The 20811-nt window shown below is 46.3% G+C and overlaps 1 protein-coding gene across 1 annotated transcript in view; it reads right to left on the reverse strand.

Annotated features, from left to right (window-relative positions):
* The window catches only part of PPFIA2 (PPFI scaffold protein A2), a 1928138-nt gene that overhangs the window by 910771 nt on the left and 996556 nt on the right, over positions 1-20811 (reverse strand). The window contains exon 5 of the mRNA XM_086919614.1: positions 18306-18470. Within this exon, the coding sequence (XP_086775740.1) occupies positions 18306-18470 (165 nt within the window). The remainder of the gene's footprint in view (positions 1-18305; positions 18471-20811) is intronic.

Here is a 20811-nt window from a genome sequence, read left to right on the forward strand (position 1 = left end):
ACAGTAGTAAGAATCACTTACGATAAGAGTAGTCACCCTAGGATCTGCGTACTCCAATGCAAGCATCAGAGCACAAAGCTCCGCTAATTGTGGAGTGCAGTCTCCAAGTGTCTGCGTGTGCACGACACTGGACTTGAACTCATCGTTCACCATGGCACCAACCACAATGGCGCATGCGGAAACGTAGGCATGTTTAGAGCCATGCGCAACCTGCGCCGAACAATCGGTGTAAATGATGCAATGTAAATCCTCCAGGGGTCGCATTGCTAATGGAGCCGGATGAACAAATTCATACTGTAAGTACTCCTGCGACCGTAATGTGGCGTTAAAGATAAACGTGACATCCTGAGATGTCAAGGACGCAGCCCATTGAATCCACCAAGGGTGCAAAGCTTTAAAATTAGGTACACTGGCTTTTGTTACTGCCTCCAAGGCAGGACACGGGGTAACAACCAACATGCGCTTTCCCTGTGACAGGGCACGTTCCTTAAGAATAGCCTTCTGCATAGCCGTCAAAACTTTCTCCACAGTGGAAAAGGGCAATTCAGCCGAAGTGTACAAGAGTGACTTGTAAGCAATCGGTACTGTGTCTCCTTCATTAAAAGTCAGGTACGTGAAACCCACCGTCCCAGGGATAATTCTTATCACCAGGTTGGTCCGATTATCACGAGTTAGTAAAAATTTAGAAGCGAGCAGATCAGCCTGCAAAGACTGCAGTATAGCTGAATGCTCAGGCAGCCAGCATGATTTGGTAAGAGATGGTTGTATCAAAGCATACAAAGGCTTGATACGCTGGGCATATTCCGAAATGTAAGTTCTCCCGAAATTCAAAAAGCCCAGTAAAGATTGTAATTTTTTCAGCGTTGTCGGAGCACGCAATTGTGCGCATTTCTCCAGGAAGTGAGGAGCCAATCCCTTCCCTTCATTGTTAAGCTTGTAGCCCAGAAACAACACTGTGTACTCTGCAATGTGTGATTTTGCAAAGTTAAACTTGTAACCGAGATCTGCAACGTTACAAATAATTCCGTTTACTCGACACAGATGCTCCCATAGTTCGTCGTCTGTGAGATATATGTCATCCACATACGAACAAGCATCTGGGTCGATCCTCTCCAAAAGAGAGACAATGGGGGCGAAAAAAACACCAGGACTATTCTTATAGCCCATAGGGAGACGCCAAAACATTTTTTGCACACCGCCGCATGTAAAGGAGGTCCATTGGGAACTTAGACCATCCAATCTATGGGCATAAAAACCATTGGAAATGTCAAGCGTGGTTTTGAACCGCTTACGCTCAAGACTATTCACTAAGGCAGAGCCGTGAGTATTCTGTACTGCACAGTTACTGCAATGCGAGTTTAAATGCTGGTAATCCAAAACCAAACGTTATGAGCCGTCAGGCTTGTTTAGAGTAAAAAGAGGGTTATTCATCGGTGACACACACGTTTCAATTACACCTTGATATTCCAATTGTTCAAGGATTGCCGTTACGGAAGTTTTCGCTTCACGTCTTATAGGATATTGAGGTTGAGGCTGCGGCTGAGACTGTAAAGGTATCTCGTGGCTAGGGGACAATTTATTCCAACCACACTGATTGCGGTACACAGCCGGCGCCAGAGCTAGAGCCCACTCTTCTGCAAAATGCAGTGCATCCTCTTTCAAGACTGTGTTCGTGAAACTGGGGAGGATTACCTCCTCCCCTCGCGGAGCTGCGAGCACAAAAGGTGGGGGCCAGTCAGCCTCCGAAAGCAAAATGTCATATGTAGACAAAAGATTTTCCCAAAATACTCCTTTTATGGTTCGTTGTATGTCACCTTCAATTAACAGGACAATTTCAAAAAGTCCATCAGGGGGAGCAACTCTTGTGTCAGCTGTTTCAATGACAACATAAGTATCAGTCGCTGTCACCTTCAGTAGTGGACGGAGCGCCTCTCTCACTATGGTAATCTCTGCCGCGCTGTCCAGCAAGGTCAGAGCCCACGTCAGATTCCGAAGCTGCGTTCTCACTATCTGGGGCATATCGATACGCTGTTAAGGCTGCAACTTTCTTCTTGGCAAACTGTGGTCTCCTAGGCGTAGAGCCTTCCTGCTTTTCTGCACTGTTCCTTGGGCGGGGCTGGTCACGTCCTTGCTGGCCACCCCGAACCCTGCCGCCCCCTCCACCACCGGTCGTCGGAGCCGATGAGTCCTGAAAGGAACGAGGAGAGCGTTGGTCAGAAGCCTGAAATCGATCAGGAGTCTTAATCGCCGCGCCATCGCGCATGTCATAAACACGTTCCGACTGCGTAGGCAACGGAGACGCAGGGCGAGAAACCTGTTTGTTGTTGTTGAGGTTGCTTTCCCTGTTTCTGTTTTTTAGTCCAATTTAGTTTTTTGGACTTGGGCTGAACTTCCGTCTCCAAAGTTTGTCCCTGGGGCTGATTTTTACCTTTAACAGAAAAAGGCTTAACGCCCTTACTATTGCGACCAACGGTTTTATAAGCAGCCACAATAATCCTCGCTAACTGTCGGGGTTTCTCGGCCTCGGGAAGCGCCGCTAACGTGTTAGCTACCTGAAAGTTCACTGCATCCCCCTTGACATTAGCAAGGATCAGATCGCAAACCACATCAAAGGTGCCACACAGGCGCATGCCCAACTTGACTGCAGATTCCGGTCCGTGATTATCTTGAACACGTTTAAGGACCGAAGACAGCACGGACATAGACGGGGTGCCGTAGCACCGAGCATAGACCACCGCAAAAGTCTTTCCCCAGGTCTCACAGTCAACGAGCTCAGGGGCCAAATCCTTCGGCAAACTAAGCGTAAGAATCCGGTGTTTTTCACCAGGAGTCGTATTAGGAAATACAGCTTCCAGCTGGTCAAATTTCTCGGCAAGCCAGAAAGGAAAATCATCCTTCTCCTGGGGCTTCTTGCCCATAACGGCATTGACCATGACAGGACTGATTTTCAAACCACCCTGCCCTGCCGGAAGCGCCGCACCCCCCGGGGCTCCACCCGGAAGATTACGGCCCATGTAATGCACTAAGGCTCTAATCACGGCAATCGCGACTACATGTAGTCGTCGGAGTTCAGCCACATTACAATTGCCGTGTAGAGGATGAGGAGTAAATCCAGCCAAAACAGGCCAACTAGCGCCTGGAATGGACAAAGGACCTAACCTCGGAGCGGTTAAAGAATGGGGTAGGGCGCCACCAAACCAAACTCCATGCTGCCAAACATCAATAGGTACTTCCTGTGCTCTGTACGGAGTATACTCATTAGGTACAACCGTGGGAGTGTACGTGTGGAAGACGCCTGAATTCGCGTCCACTGCCGGAAATGTCACCCACGAATAAAAGAGTTCGTAAGGGCAAGCATGTTCCGCACTCACCACCATAATCACAGCCAAGCCTTCCAAAAGTACATTGTAAGCCCGCAAATGATCTCGCACCGCAATGCGACTATGCTGCAGAATGTCCACGGCTTGGGCCATGACTGCACAGGAATGTGAAAAAACAAAGCGAACTCTGTAGCACAACTGGGTAGTAATTCAAGGAAACCGTTTTTAGAAAGAATCAAGCTTGAAAAGACCTATTTCAAAAATAGGTAGGTTTTTCAACACTACCGTTTACCGGAAACGTCAGTGAAGGGGTTAAGGATTGAATGATATACTACTCGAGTGTCATGATATAAGGCCAACAACCTATGGGCTCCATGTAGCGAGAATTCCGTTCTCCTACAGAACTGTGCATAGAGACCTGGAACCTCGGTGAATTAGGATGGCCCAAAACTCACCTCAGTACCCAAAATTCCCTTACCGAGCTAGCTACAGTGTCTCATTGGTCATAACAAACTCCCAATGCTTAGACAGACCAGAACATGAACTTAGAATACCTCAGGAATCGTGGAACACATGAACACTCTTTCGTTATATAATCATCACAAACCAGAATGTGGAGTAACAGAGGACACGTGCATGTTTGAAATATTTATTTACTAATGCAAGGTTCTCAAACACAGTATCTTGTATAATACTAGCAAACATATTATAAGCAACAAAGTTATCAGCATAGTTATTAGTCCATAAAAGGCGAATGGAGACAGCATACTAAAATGCTGGAATGAATAGAAATGAACAACGTCTAATTCACACCCTCCCTATTTAGCATAGTATTTTATATCTATGAAGGTCTCATTTGGGTTTTAGCAGGGCGGGCCCATACCTCAAAATCTCAGCGGCAGGAGGATCACATCATCTTCCACCAGCTCTCTGCATGCGAAGCATATCAAGTGTGTTTTTGTGCGTTCAGCACAACAATATAAAACTCGCCTAGAGCCAGATTTTGGCAACAGCATGTGTGTTATGTCTATAGGGGTGCGAAGATCAGACCTTACAACAACACTGGGTTAAGTTATCCGTGTAGCCTTCAGCACTCACTGTGCAGACAGACTGCAGAACAAAACTGATATCAGAGCAATAATATATTATTTCTCTAGTAAATCACAAAGCTCTTCTAGGTTGAAAGCTAAAACAACAATTATGTGTCGTGTGCAAAAGTGAAGCAAGAATGAAAACGGCGTGCAAACATTTAATAAACTCATGCTAACTTAACACAGTATGTAGAAAAGAAGTAGCTATATGACACCCCCCCCCCAATGATCAGAGCACTGTCAGAAATCATATAAGGTCAGAACCAGGAAGGGGTTTAACCTGAAAACAGAGTTCAATAATAATGAGCTAATCTATACTCCAAACATATATATGAAGGCCTATAGGGGCCAAGCGTAATTGTTCCAACCTTTGAAAATATAAGACAATAGGTCTGGGACGTTTATATAAAAAAAAATTCACACATGAAAAAAGGCACTGTCCAAAAATATAAAAAATGCACGGTTCCAAGATGGACACGTGAGCAAAGGGCTCCTGAGACCCTCTTCGCCTCCCGCATCTATCCTGCTACAAATCCTGATTTGAACATCTGTATTTATTGCTTATGCCCTGCTGATCCTAAGAACTTTTTTCGGAACTCAAATCGGACGCCGAGAACCGGACTTGCTGCATCCTGAAGTTTGCGGCCTACATCGTAGACCATCCCCGGACTTGAGTCCCCGAGGTACCCAGGTGGTAACTCAACAACAACGGCCAGTTTGACACGCCCACGGCCCCTGTGGTACTTTCCGTTTCGATTTGGGTCATTGTTGACGGCGCTCTACGATTACCCCATACACTTCTCGTTCCTGCAACAGATCCTACGCTTGCTTTGGGTCTTAACCTTTTTGCCCTTGAGGACCATCGAGTGCGGAACCATTTCGACCAGATCCCACTGGCTCCGTAAGAGTCCCTCACCCACTATGGCGGGCAAAGCAGATGCCGAGAAGCGAAACACCAAGGGCACGAATCGCGGTGGTGTTATTCAAACCCAGACCATAGAGCGCTACACTCGCCCTAAAGGGTCCCCAGGTGGAGCGAGCAAAGCTCTCGAGGGGGCCGGAGGTGATACTCCTTCAACGGAAGAGCCGACATTGAAGGACATCATGGGCGCCATCACCAGTGTTCGGACGGATATGGGCCAGCAATATGAAACTCTCGCGAAGATCGACACGGTGGCGATCGAGGTTAACCTCATTAGGGCGGACCTGGGTAAGACGAAAGAATGGGTCAAGTCCCTGGACATTAAAACTGCAAGCCTGACCTCTGATGTCTCGGAGCTCCAGGCTGAGGTTTGCACTCTCCGTACCTCCAACGACCTGTTTGCCTGCCGACTGGAGGATTTCGAGAGCTGGGCCAGGCGCAATAACATTCGCATTGTGGGGGTTCCGGAGAACTCTGCGGATGTGTCCACGGACCTTCTGGTGGAGGACCTGGTCCTGAAACATCTTATGCCTAAGGGCCTCAGCAACTTTTTTACCGTGGAGCGAGCTCATAGAGTTCCCGGCGGGAAGCCCAAGCTGGGGGCCGCACCGAGGCCTATCATCGCCAGAATCTTTAATTTTCGTGACCGGGACGCTATCCTGCAAGCTTCACGCACTACAGGTCCCACCAAATTTGACAATGCCTCAGTTAGTTTCTATCCGGACTTCACCCAGGCGGTGCAGAAACAACGCATGGGTTTCACCGGGGTGAAGAGATGGCTCAGGGATATGGGACTGAAGTACGCCATGCCTTTTCCAGCCCGCCTGAGGATCGAATATGAGGAGCGGGCGTTTTTCTTCGATCGCCCCGAAGTGGTCAGTGCCTGGTTGGACACTTTGCCATCAAACCGCACCAGTAGCGAGAGTTAGAGAGGTGCCGAGGGTGTCCTGTCTGAACAGGAGTAGTGAGTCTGCATCGTAAACCGATTACCATGGACTTATAGCAGTGGCTTTGTGATTGATTTGCTTTATATTGTGAATACCCGGGGGTGGGGGGAATCGGGCCTCTTCTTCCTCCTCTGGGGACTTTCTCTCTCTTCTTGTAGGTTATTTTAATGGGGCGACAGGCACACTACAAGTTGGGGTGGCTTTCTGGTCTACCGCAGGGGTGCAGGGTGGGGGAGTGTGTTTCTTGGGGTTCTTTGGGGGTGGTGGGGGGTCTTTTCTCTCTTATTTTGTTCGAGGCTGCGCTATGTTCTGTCTTTTATCCTGTGTGTATGTTCCCGGGCGCAGGGGGTTGGGTGCCTAATATGGGAAGGGGGGGGGGAGGCTTAGGGTGCTGAGTTGGAACGTCAACGGTCTTGGAGATAGGATAAAGCGGGGGATTGTATTACAATACTTGAAACGCTATGCCCCGGGTGTGATCTTGCTACAGGAGACACACTTGGTTGGAAATACATGCCACGCATTGAACAGACAGGGCTACCGTCTGGTGGCCCACTCAGGGTTTACCTCAGGGTCGAGAGGGGTGGGGGTGTCATGGTAAGAATTTCCCTCCCCTTGGAGATAGATGACGTAGTGTTGGATGACAGGGGCCGCTATGCGGCCATTACGGGTTGGTGGGAGGGGAAAACGATTTCCATTTTGTCTGTATATGTCCCCCCTGGCCTGCAGGCCACCATATTTGCTGACTTGGGTGATGTGATCCTGGGATTGCCCGACGGCATACTGGTAGTGGGTGGTAACTTTAATTCTGTAGTTAGTGGGGATGAAGATCGTAGCCCCCCAAGAGCCCTGCCTACGGCACAGCTTTGGCTCGGAAAGCTCCTGGACACGCTGGGTCTAGTCGATTGTTGGAGGCAACTGCACCCTGGACAGCTCCAGTATACGTTATATTCCGGGGCCCATGGGAGTCTCTCGAGATTAGACTATATTCTTGTACCAGCAGCACAGATGGTCTCTGTACGGGAAATTAGACATTTGGCCAGGGGGATCTCTGACCACTCTCCACTTTGGCTTACGGTCGACATACAGTTGGGTGCCGAGGGCCGGATCGCTCCGATCAACCCCTGGCACCTTCGTAATCCTAAAATCAGGTCGGAAGTGGTGTAGTGTATGGACTACTACTTCGCTGAGAATGAGGGATCGGTATCCTCCCCTGTTACATTGTGGGAGGCATATAAACCAGTAATTTGTGGTCAGGTTTTGTCCCTCATTGCCAGCGAGAGGAGGCGTAGGAATGCTGCAGTGGTGGATCTGGAAAATTAAATCATTGACTTGGAAAGGCAGATGGAGTCCGGGGTCACTCCAGAGGTGTTGCATTCTCTGGCCCTGAAACAAACTGACTACAAGGTGCAGGTCACTGATGCGGCCAAGGCGATGCACCGGGAGCAACAGGGGCGTTTGTATGATGTTGGTGATAAGGCGGGAAAGTTGATTGCATGGTTGGACAAACGGGATAGATTGAACCGGGTGGTGCCTGTTGTTGAAGGGATGGAGGGCGTGCGTGTCGTGGACCCGATTGATATAGTCCAAGTTTTTGCCCAGCACTTTCAGGCGGTGTATGCGCCGGTTTCTGATAGGCCGGAAGAGGACTCGCATTTATTACTTCGTGATATCGCCTTGCCTAGCCTGTCGGATTCGGACAAGGAGCTTATGGAGGCGGATTTTTCCACCGATGAAGTATTATTATTAATTATTATTATTATTATTATTATTATTATTATTATTATTAAGCTGTTTTATAGCGCGCACAATTACTCCGGAGTATCCTGGCGCGGAAAGAGGGGAACAGTAGACGCAGAGCATAGATCAGCAAACATACTAGACAGCTATTCTAAACAGGTGAGTCTTCAGCGCTTTTTTAAAAGCAGTGAATTCGTCAATGCAGCGTAGAGCCGCAGGGAGGGCGTTCCATGCGCGCGCGGCCTTTACAGTCACAGAGTGGCCTCCCAGCCGAACACGCTGGAAGCGCGGGACCAGCAGCAGATGTTGAGCTGCTGAGCGTAAATCTCTGTTAGGGAAGTACCGCGTGAAACGTGAAAGTAGCGCTCGCTATCCGTTCACTTTGCTCCGGGAAGGCCTCGGGCCCGAACGGGATACCGGTGGAATTGTATAAACTATGCCCCGACAAAATGGCGCCGCACCTTCGTCGGATGTTCTTGTCATCGCGAGATCTCGGATCTCTTCCTCGAGATCAGAGGTTAGCATCTATTGTGGTCATTCATAAAGATGGCAAGCCCCGTGATCATTGCTCATCGTATCGGCCGATTTTGCTCTTGAATGTTGAGCCCAAAATTCTCGCAAAACTCTTGGCAAATCGGCTGATTACGGTGATTGCTGACTTGATCCATCCGGACCAATCTGGATTTATACCCCACCGTAATACCGCGCTCAATCTACGTCGCCTCCATGGCGTCTTGGCGAGGGTGGGGTCACTGGGGGAGCCGGCCATCTTGGTTTCCCTTGATGCCTCGATGGCCTTTGACACGGTGGAGTGGCCATATTTGTGGGCTGCCCTTGCTAAGTTTGGTTTCGGCCCTAAATTCATTGGGTGGATTAGGCTTTTGTATGAGCAGCCCCTGGCTCAGATGGTGGTTAACGGCAGGGCTTCGGAACCCTTCGCCCTCGGACAAGGAAGGCGACAAGGGTGCCCCTTGTCACCGCTTCTCTTTGCGCTTGCCCTTGAGCCCCTGGCCGCATGGCTACATTGGGAACCGTCGCTTAAGGGCATCCGATGGTCGCCTGACTTCGAGGACCGAGTATCGCTTTATGCCGACGATATATTGCTGTATCTTACCTCTCCTCGTAAGTCATTGGGAGTCCTGTTTGATGTGTTACGCTCCTTTGGGAGGAATTCCGGTTTGGTCATTAACTGGGCCAAGTCCTGTATTTATCCACTCACGGACGATGTGCTTCTTCTTCCCCGCAATTTTCTGATACCGGTTTCTGAAGTTGGCTTTAAATACCTGGGGATCTACATTTCACTGGATCCCAAAGCCCGCTATGAGCGGAATTTGTTGCCTCCGCTTTCCCGACTTCGGTCGTATGTTGCTGCGTGGTGTGGCTTGCCACTCTCCCCCTTGGGAAGGGCGGCCCTGTTCAAAATGATGTCTCTCCCCCGCTTCCTGTATGCCATTCAAAATACGCTTGATTTGGTACCTGCTAGCTATTTTCGAGAGATCGAGGGCTTGCAGAGGAAGTTGTTGTGGGGCGGGCGACCGCGTATCGTACTGGCAAAATTGACTCTGCCCTGGTATGATGGAGGTATCGCGTTGCCCGACATCAAACGCTATTACTGGGCGTCCCAGTTGAGTGCAGTGGACCACGCTATGTACGGTCCTGTCCCAAACCCTGCGTTTGAGATGGACCGATGGCAACTGCCGGGGGGAGACTATAATCGATCGCTCTATTCTAGAGCCGACCGGAAACACCTCACCGGCCCTACTGCAGTTGCGGTGCGAGTCTGGGGAAGTGCGACCGCCGCCACGGGATGGACGGATAAACTGACTAAGTCGACTCCTTTGTACGCCGCGGAAGCACTAGGTGGCCTGTGGATGTCGAAGGGTTTTGACAGATGGGATCTCATCGGTATCAGCAAGGTGGGCGACCTTTGGACTAAGGGCAAAGTCAAGACTTTCGAGGTATTCCAGCGGGAATATAAATTGAGTGACAGGGAATATTAGCGGTACCTTCAAATCAACCATGCGCTGCAATCGGTTTTCCTGGCTGGTACTACGATCCCGGAGTCCTCTCCTCTTGAGGATAGAGTGCTTGACGGGTACGTCCCCGACAGCACTACATCTCTTATCTATAAGAAACTGATTAACGATCGCTTGGACCTTCGTCTACAATTGCGGAATGCTTGGACCAGTGACGGGCTAGAATTGGACGATGAAGACTGGCAGGCGGCAATATCTTCCCCCAAAGAGGTCGCTGTTCCGGCACGACTTAGGCTGGTGCAACTTAAAATATTGCATCGGGTGTATGTTATGGGCCCACGGCTGGTACATATGGGTTTTTCTGTGGATGGGTTGTGCAGGCGTGGATGTGGTATGTTGGCTACCTTTTTGCATATCCTATGGGAATGTCCGGAGGTGGCGGTGTTCTGGCGCCGAGTGCATGCGGTTATGGGTGAGGTGACGGGTGTTGTGTTATTGCCTGAGGCCAGAGGCTGTCTTTTGAATGTTTGGGAGCCGAATGACTGTAATGTTGATCAAACTCAATGGTAATATGGTCGCTAAGCGAGATACAGCCCAGCTGTGGGGTTCTCAGAGGCCGCCATCACTCCTCGCATGGAAAGAAAACATGGACTGGTCCATGTTTAGGGAAAAAACTGTATATGTCTCCCGGGGCACACCTAAGAAATGGGATAGGATCTGGGGACAATGGAATACGTACCGTGGAGAGATTTGCACCCCCCCATTCACTGACATTCCAGATCCGCTTCTCCTCCCTTGACTGTGCGTTCCCGACACTTAGCCTTTGCAGACTACATTGTATTGTTTTGCCCCTTGGGATATCAGAGCAATAATATATTATTTCTCTAGTAAATCACGAAGCTCTTCTAGGTTGAAAGCTAAAACAACAATTATGTGTCGTGTGCAAAAGTGAAGCAAGAATGAAAACGGCATGCAAACATTTAATAAACTCATGCTAACTTAACACAGTATATAGAAAAGAAGTAGCTATATGACACTCTTAGGTTTCTTCCAGTGGGGGGTCTACAACTTCCGGTTGCAGGCACCCTCCTTCCCCTCTTACTTCCACCATTTCAGGAGTGAAACTCTGAGACTGGCTCCTCAGCTCAAGTCGGTATCTCGAGCCTGAACATGTGCCTGGCAGTACAGAACTTCCTGGATGGACACACAGTCCCCCTCAAGGGTGACACACTCTGGTAATATCAAGGAGGGAGCTGCTTGGCAGACTTTCAGAGACAGTGCAGACAGGACCTCAAGGTCAGATGTGGGCTAAACTTGGTCACTCTTAGGATACTCTTCCCTCAGAGCAGGTAACCCTTTGCAATCTGGTCCATGCCTTGTGGGTGGCACACAACTCCGACCCCTTACTTTTTGTCTTGGCCTCTGTACCCTCCTTTTAATTATGGTAGTCCCAGAAATCTGTGCTCTCTGGACACATCAGACAGCCACCCTCTTGGCTCTTTTCTCACCAGTGGGAGCTCATTGCCACTGATGCAGTCAATGGGCATCTGAGTACTGACAATGACCCTCCTCTGGGCAAGTACCCCCTCCCATTCTAAGTATACAATAGCCATAGGGTGGACATACTACAGACCTGTCCTGAGAGATACTGTTCTGGGGAAACCATCCTTGCTACCACCATGGCACAGGTATTCCACCGAGCAGTGACAGGGGCCCCATTCACTGTGACCTCCTGGAAGCAATGCCTACCACCTTCAGTGATCCCAAGTCTACCTTTTTGGCTATCTCTCAGTAAGGGATTCTAGGGTATGCTCTACCCTATCCTTCTGGGAATAACCTCCTCCTAGTGCCACACTAGCCCCCACTGTAGCGTACCTACCTGTGGGTGGGTGGCTTCTTGTTACATACAGAGTGCCTCCTCTTATGCCCGGTCTGTAGACAGTCATAACAACGGACTTGGTAATATGGCCCCATGTGCTTCTTCTGACCAACATCCATGTCTCCTCCTCAGAAGTGATATGAGAATCCCCGTCCTCAAAACTCTTTTAGGGTCCTTTAGGGAACTTTTCTGATTTATCTTGGCCTTATCCTATCCCCTGCGGCAGAGAACCTGCACCACTCTTCCAGAAGTCACTCCTGATACCTTCTTAGGCACTCTAGTGCAATGCCAGAGGTCAGCCTTTGTTCCAAGGTCACTGAGCACAGGGAGCTTGAAGTCTATCAGGCAATAGGGTAACTATGTAAAACAACTACTCAAGATTTACCCTTATATAGTCAAATTATAAAGCCCATCACAATCTTTCACCCAACCATCTAATGCCTTGCGGGATGAGTCCATAAATCGTGTGGGACTGCTTCTGGTTATCACTTAAAAACAAATGACACAGTTTGGGTTTGTGAAACCAAATTTGCAGATGAGTGCCTCCTTCATAGGGGCATACCTAACCTGATCAGATTAATCTAGCGGCTATAGTATACCTCTCGCAACAATGGCCTTATACTTCCACAGACTAATGCCCAGCTCTGGTCTGGGACTCTGTGCACTTCTGAATCACTGCCACCATCATCACTTGACTGAGGTGCCCTCCAGGACATCAAATTAATTTAGCCCTGGCTCATCTCATGGATCAGCAGGACTTTTTCTTTCCCTAAGACAAAGGTAATCTTTTTCTCCTCAGCAGCCAAGGCCAATTTATTTTTTTCATCAGTTAAGGCTCGCTTATTCTCCTCAAGGCCAGAGTAGCTGGCTGCAATTTTAAGGACCTTTCTGCCTGTCTGTCCTTCAGTTATAATGCTGGCAAACTGTGAGTGGACACAATGCTCCCTGTTCTGGACAATGCAGGTGATGCTGCTCTTTGAGGGCAACACTCCCCTGGCACCGAGTTTTCCTCAATATGCTCATTCTCCTCTGAGGTGCACTGCAGTTGACAAGCTTTCGCCCAGGCTCTGGGGGCAATTTTAATTCTATACCTATTCCACATTTTAAATACCATGCACCCTATCTTGTCAGTCACAAGGCCATATAGGTGCCACTAATAATAAAAGGGGAAGCAATTACCTTTCAAAAGGAGTTATTTTAACAGGTCACACTCCAAGTTTCACACTGCAGCAGTCAGGTTACAGTGGTTGGCCTGAAGACATGTTTCTTAGTGAATAGCACAATAAGTGCTGCAGCCCATAAGTGACAGTTAACTTTTCATGTCATGGGTTTATTCCTGCACCATACATTATAGACTTATAGAAAAGTTAAATATGGCAACAATTAGCAAATGTCTCCATCTTTTAGAAGTCAGAGCACATACACTGCCTGCTGGAAAGCCGCGCCCGAGCATGCAATCTAAAAACCAATAATAAACTATATGGGGTGACCACGGAGAAAAGGTGGATTACCTACACTTAATGCTCTTCGAGAAAACTTTAGGGAAATTCTTAGTTTTCCTTTAACTCGGACCACACTTTTATAAGCATTGACTTAACAAGTTTTGTGTGTTTTTATTTTGTATTCAAATCTGCTAGTAATATTGCGTCCTCTTCTGCACTGGTTACCTTTGCAGTAAAAAACTGAGTTTAATATTGTAATCAAAGGTACACATAGTATTTCCTCAATAAACTTCAGACCTCCACATGATCTGTGATCACTAAGTGTAAACCATACCTGATGTTGGAAACTTTTCCCCAGCTTTGGAAGATTGAACAGAAAGAGTTTGTTTAGTTTCTACAGTGATTTCGCCACTAAATGATTATTTTTAATCTCGTAGTCGAGATTATACCAGAACACTGAAAAATACTTTTCTGGACTCATTTCAATATGCAGGCCATCATATACCCTATTGAAGAGAGCAGTTGCTGTTGATCAACTTCTGTGAAAGATGGCGCTGATCCAAATGCACATTTTCAGTCTCTGCAGTCCGAACCCAGAAATGCATGCACACACTATGCATGTTAAATTGACTTGTTTTGCAATATAAAATAATTGCGTTTATAAAATTAGTTGTATGGATCCTATGCTCTAAAGCAACTTCCATAGAAATAGAAAGATTTTAAATTAAGCCACGTCTCTTCCAACATGCACAGTTGCACGACTCTGTTAATGCGTAAGGTTCCACAAGACAGGCAGAGGTTGAGCTCGGTAGAAAATGACTACTTCTACGTTACCTTAATTGTCGGTAAGTAGAAGAGGCAGGTAGGTGCTGGCGAAGAGCCTATTGTCCTTGACTGTACTCCTCTATAATTACTCCTCTTTTTCTTGCTAGCTGGTGTGCATAATAAAGCTAACTAGTCATGTTTGATGTTGCTACGGAAACAGAACTCGTTTTGAGGTCATCCTAGCTCCTGAATGCGTGCAGTGTTGTGGGTGACTCAACAATCTTTGAGGTTTGATTTTTGTTCCTTTTTTCCCGCCTCCTCTCCGTTATGGAGAGTATTGCTGTCTATAAATAGCATCTAAGTTGGCATGTCTGTCTGTGCAAGCACATGAAGCAGTGTCTTAGAGTATTTATCCTGAAACGTGGAAGCAGAAATATGTGTCAACGCAGAGTTGTAGAGCATCGTTTCTGGTAAACTCCATACAAGGCGACAATATAACGGGGCACGCAGTCTCCTTTCTGTCTCTCTTTCCTTAATTCTACTCTGGGCGACGTAGCACCTGACGCAATGATATCATGTCAAGTCAAACCATTCAGATGAAGCCAAAGCTGACCCAGCTAAACTAGACAATAACATCCCATCACTATTCCCCTTCATCTTGCAAAGGTATTAGAAAACTGGTACTTCCCTGCTGAAGAACTTCATCAGTGAAGGGAGACTTTATATGAAACTTCCAACCTGGGCACAGCACAGAATCTCCGTTCTAAAGTTTCTGAGCAATGCCGGACATTTCATAGCTGGTTTCAGCTTTTCCTGCGGATTTTCACTGAACTTTCAGCAGATTCGGATATCATAGCTCTTCAAAGGGAGGTGATCTTGGTGAGCGCATGAGGTCAGGTTCAGAAATGGGTTAGTTCACATCTCTCAATATTTTCAACAGCAGAGTTTAACAATACTCCCAAGACCTGCATTCTTTGCGGCTAACCCTGTTCCTAACCTACACCACAGTCGCAAATCTCCCTTCTAACACTTATCCGAGCTGTGAAACTTCCCCCACCACAATCACCCATTCTCCCACCATCCCAGACCTGGCCACTACCCCAATTGGCACCCCTCCACAAAAGTCTTATATCAAAAGGGAGGCATAGCAGTGGAGGCCTGAGTGCACTGCAGAGTTCATGGTGCTTGGATTCCTTTGTGCTAGAAATACTACATCATGAAACCTGTTGCACAAAGTAGCAAAGGATTTTAACTACAACTGAGCAAAGCTTGTGCACTCTGGAAACTTTGTTTCAGAAAAGCAAACCGCAGTTTCCCAGCTAGCATGATCATCGTTACAACATTTTTTCCACTGCCAAAAATAATTTAACACTCACAAGCATGTGAGTTTGTGCATTATTTTCTGTATATTGCTACACTTGGGAGGATCAAAGATTTACTCATATTAATGGCAGAAGGAAATTTGTACCAAGAGTGGGATGTAGTTGAAATGCCTAAAATCTATCTAAACAAAACGTCAGTGGCTGTGTGCTGTTGGCTTACACAAACCCACATTTCAGGAATATTTTCTAAAAAAGAAATCCAGTATCACAATCAATGCAATCAAGTAGGATAGTGTAAGATGTAAACAGATGCTACAGGGGGAATAAATGCTAGCAAGTATTCCTCGAGGAGTACAACGTCCATGTTATGTTATGTTATTTTATGTTAATCTAACTTATATAGCGCATGAATCACCCCAGAAGGTGTATCTTGGCACACAGAAGGATCACAGAAAATGGAAACACCAGATCAAAACAATTCTGTCTTGAGCAGTTTCCTTAATTTCAGATGGCCTGTGCATGTGGTAGGGTAACATATTCCAATAGAGAGGGGCTAAATATGAAAAAGACATTCCTTCCATATGGGACTTTCTGATGCGGGGGACAGCCAGGAAAGCTTTGTCACTTGATCTGAGTTGCCAAGCTGAACAGTGGGGGTTCATTTTAAAAATAAACATACCTTCCCGCATAGTCTCTGCTCCTGACATGCTCTCCTGCTGTCCTGCCTCCGGCAGAAACAGGTATCAGGCAGCCTCTCTCCCCTCCCCTAAGCCAATCACAATGCTGCAATAGCAGCGTTGTGATTGGTCGGGACGGCGCCCAGTCAGGAGCCTATGGGGTGGCCATTTTCTCCATGTAGGTTGCATTGCAGTCTACATGGAGAAAGGGCAGAGTGCGCATGACTGGTTTGGGCAGCCTCAGAAGGCCGACCAAACAGTAAGAGCTACTCCTCCTCCCATGTCCTAGAGCAGACTTGCCCACCTGCCTGCCCTCAACTAAACACTTCTACTTTCACGCAGTGCGAGAAGCTGAAACACAAAATGGTAGTTTTACCATTTTACGTTTCTGTTTCTCGCACTTCGAGAAAGCAGTGTGGCGACGCTCCTCTGCCCTAGTGGAGGAGCCGCCCCTGCCCGTCAGGGTCAGCCAATCAGTCATTTCGCACACAGAGCGCCCACCACTCCTCCCCCCTACTCTGAGCGCAGAGCTGATCTGCCCCTCCCCTACAGGAGGCTGTGCAGGAACAAATAAAATGCTAATAACATCAAGTTATTAACATTTAGTTTTCCTTTTTTACACTGCCAACATTAGCGGTGGAGCCGCCACTGTTATATTGGTTATTTTTCACTTTCAAGGGAACTATAACTTGCAACTTTCTATATAGAACAGCCCCGATGAATTTGGTTGGAAAGACTTTGATCAACGACGAAGCTCCTTAAAACCTTGTTTGAGAAATAAGGGGATACAAGGTTTTTTCATGTACAAAATTCATTCACATGGAGAAAAAAAAGCAGAAAAATACGTTAGAAAGTATATTTTGATTTAGTCAGGGAGTTTCACATGAGCAAATGCTTGGTGTTCATTTGCTGATGTGAAATGAAATGCCTAAAACATTATGAGATTACTTCAAGGAAAACTGTAACGGTCCCGAGAAATATTTGTGCAAAGTAGTGAATTCCATAAATGTCTTGAATTTATTCCATAGGACTAAATCAAGAGGAGCTACTTTCCGATTGGTTTTTGAGAAACATACCACTGGAGTGAATGTACGCTCTTAATCCTTTGGAACTGTTCGCTTAATCAGCCCTTTAGATAGATATTGCACTTGTTTATGTACTAAATATTCAACAAGTGCAAAAGGCTCAGGCATTTCTGCTACTGCATGACCTCTGTCGATGGCAGTGCAGTATACTAAGCAAAGCACCATAGTTCATAAATGAACTTTGGGAAATCATTAATACCTAACATTTGATGCAAATTTGCGGTCAGTGCCTCTGTTCAATTACAGCATGGCAAGGGAATTAACCGAGTAACATCTCTCAACTAATCAATCCTTTTTACAGTCGTGAGCATCAAGTAACATTGACTGGAACGGGGCACAGTCAAAACTAACTAACTGTCCAATTAGGAATGGACCGTTTACAAAAACGAAAAATGAGTTTATGATTAAGAATTTTAAGAATTTGCCAAAGGATAGCACCCTAACATGCACCGGGAAGGAGATTGTCACTTTATTTTAAAGGAGGTGGAAAGGTCAGGTTTTAGGAGCTGGATACTCTGCACAATGTACTAACTCGGACACCACTGAAATGAAATCTAATGACCACAGGACAATCTGAATATGTAGCTGACAGAAAATAAATAAAGGAAAGAATGGGCGCTGAGTACAAGGTTGTGGTTTCTAGTCCTGGGGTCTCACTTAAGATTAAGCCCACGAGACTATGCTTTTGCCAAACAAGGCAAGATGGCTGCTTGTGTAGCAACAACACATATAAGGTAATTCAATCACTTGTGACATGATTTTGCCAATAAGGGCAGGAAGATGCAGGGGAGTGGCAAAACCAGGATAGAACCAATGATCCAAGCCGCAAAGGATAAAACATAGGGGGGCAATCGTGGTCATAGAAGATAGTGAACTGATTGCAAGTCCGTCTGTTTACTACATACATTATTATAAATAGTTTCATAGTGGTGCCTTCTGCAATATTTTACAACAATGTAGTGAAATGAAACAATTCACAGCGTGATCAGGGCAATTTAAGAATGTCTATCACGAATAGCAGCTAGCCCAACATGTTCAGGTGAAAACAGACTTCTTAAATCAAAAGCTATGAACAAGCAACATAATATAGAACCCATTTGTTTTATAGTTTAAATAAAATAAAAAATCACGTTTTTACATACCTTTTCATCTAAAGCTTTGTGGTGCTCAAACAAAGATTTCAGTGCCTTAAGAACTTCAACTTCACTGGAAACGCCTGAAGGAGACTGTGCTTGTCGTTTCACCACCGTCATCCTCAGAGACCGCTCATGCCTGGAAACAAGGCACTCCAAATGCTCCAGTAGAAGCTGTTGAATTACACATACAAAGAATAAACTCATGATCAATTCCATCCTAAAATGATGGCACTAATATGCAAGTTCACAATACGTTCAATACTATATTCTTATGGCGAGCTGCTGACTTCCTAAAAAAACAAAAGAGAACCATGTGAAATATGTTAACCAACTAGAATTGTGCGATCTTATTCAAGAACAGCTCTACTGTTTTAGGTTATGTATAAACCACATTTGTGTAGTAATCCGGACATAAAGAACTAATCAAACCAGACAAATCTAATTCATGATGAAGGTTTATGCAAACTATGCATTTACAATGGCTTTCGTTAATCACATTTTTTATTTCTATTCTTCTGCCTCTGAAGTATAAGACCTATCGATTTTCAATGTCTAGATGTTTGGATTTACTGCTGAATGGGAACATTTGTTTGAGCAGGGAGATTGGAAAAGCAACTCAAATTGATAAACAAAATCTATATGTACTTCCACTCCGAGGTACATTGTCATGATGTTTAGGTGTGAATATGTTTCTGTGCCTAGAAATCAGCAGCGGAGTTTGGAATATATCACAGACATGAATATTTGTATATACTATTTCCCTGAATTTAAGGATAACTGGAGCCTTTCTATCATTAAAACGACTTATTTGCGAGTCTTTTATCACTCACCACCAGGAAAGGTCTTGCAGAATAGAATTTCAAAAATATATATTCCTCAGAGAGAGTTATTTCCAGTGTGTAATCAATAGGAGCCCTGCACAGAAATCTCTCGAATGGGTTAGCAGTGAATGGATGAGTGTCAAACCCTTCAAAGTAAAAACATCTGTGACCCCTTCCAAATAGGGGACGCTCCTTGGACCTTCATGTGTGTCAGAGGTCTTTGGAGAAGGTAGTCCAGCACATCACAGTGTTTAATGCGACTCATGTCTGCCTTGCCCACACTGGCTCGGTAATACTGAATCAGTAAGACAAGTGTCTATGTGAGGCATATGGTCTGATTTTCATTTTGCTACCCACATCACATGAGTCCCTGTCTGCCATCATGGCACAGTCTGGCTCGAGTGGAGTTTCCCTCCCAGCACAGCAACTTTCAAGCATCGCTGTGCCTTCTGAACTGATTTGAACATTTAGTCAGGTTTTGCCTCTTGCAACTTAGAGAGGGGAGAGGGGAGAGAGAGCGAGAGCGAGAGAACGAGAGAGAGAGAGAGAGAGAGAGAGAGAGAGAGGGTGGGTTGGCATGTTCGAGAGTGTTGGCCTTCTGAATTAGCCTACTTTTTGAATGTTAAAGTCCTCCAATGGAATATGGTCCAAGGCTGAGCTGGTTAGAGTCCCTCCAAGTAAGATTCTAAGTTGTCAAACTCCCAATGAAGCTACTGATTATAGCACCAAATGTTCTGGGCAGGACTGAGCTGGATTCTGAATACGCTAAGGTAGCTTTATCATTGCGATAGATTTGCAGCCTCTTTTAGTTCTCAAAAACCACCAGTGTGGCAAGGCTTGTAGTTGCACAAGGGCTGGGCTCTAGAAGGCCAGATATCTGTACTTGTGGGGTCCCTTAAAAAGATCAGAGCGAAAAGAACATGGTTTTCTTGTCTGCCTTGGGTGCACCCTTCCTGGGCAAGCCTCAGCATCTGCTCTCAATCCCCTAGAAGTAGAAAAATGACTTGGTCCCACCTTTCCTTTTCATAACCTGCTACAAAAGCTCTTTCTTGTCACTCCTACAAACCCCAGGTCCTCAGTCAGGCTTTAGCCTGCCTGGTATCTGCCCAGTCAATATTCCTACAAGGCCCAGTCCTATGTGGACACCTGGGTCCTCTTGGAGCTTTTCTGGTTTGTGTCCCTGGGGAAGTCAAAAAAGGATTAATCCAGCATGATCCTGGAGTCTTCTGCCAATAGGACCTTCTTTGTTATGTGCGGTTTTTCCAGATCCAGGATTCTTTTGAGGAGGTGATGGTGAGATGTCAGTCTTATCCTGGGTACTAGCAGTGATTGGAGAATTTTTCCTATCCAGTCTGTCTACTTTCTTAACCTATGCACATCTCTTTTGCAGCATATCCTCTTTACTTTAATGTAAAAAGTTCCAAAATGGCTAACCTCTTCCTATATCAGGACGAGTTCTGGTTCCGCTTACTGATTTCCATATTTAGTTGAGATCTCATCCCTACCTTGGGGCAAATAACAGTTTTTCTCCCTGTTGGGATTAGAGTCAGAAAGTCAAGGAGATGCTTGGGAATGGATTTGAACAGAGCAAGCCCATTTGGAGCTCTATGTAAAAAGAGGTTGTATGAAAGCTGTCATGCTTTCTGCCAAAGGTTGCGGTCCCGCTTCTTCATGTCTAATCCCTATTAATT

The sequence above is a fragment of the Lissotriton vulgaris genome, chromosome 1_1 (genome assembly GCF_964263255.1).
Source record: "Lissotriton vulgaris chromosome 1_1, aLisVul1.2, whole genome shotgun sequence".
Taxonomy (NCBI): domain Eukaryota; kingdom Metazoa; phylum Chordata; class Amphibia; order Caudata; family Salamandridae; genus Lissotriton; species Lissotriton vulgaris.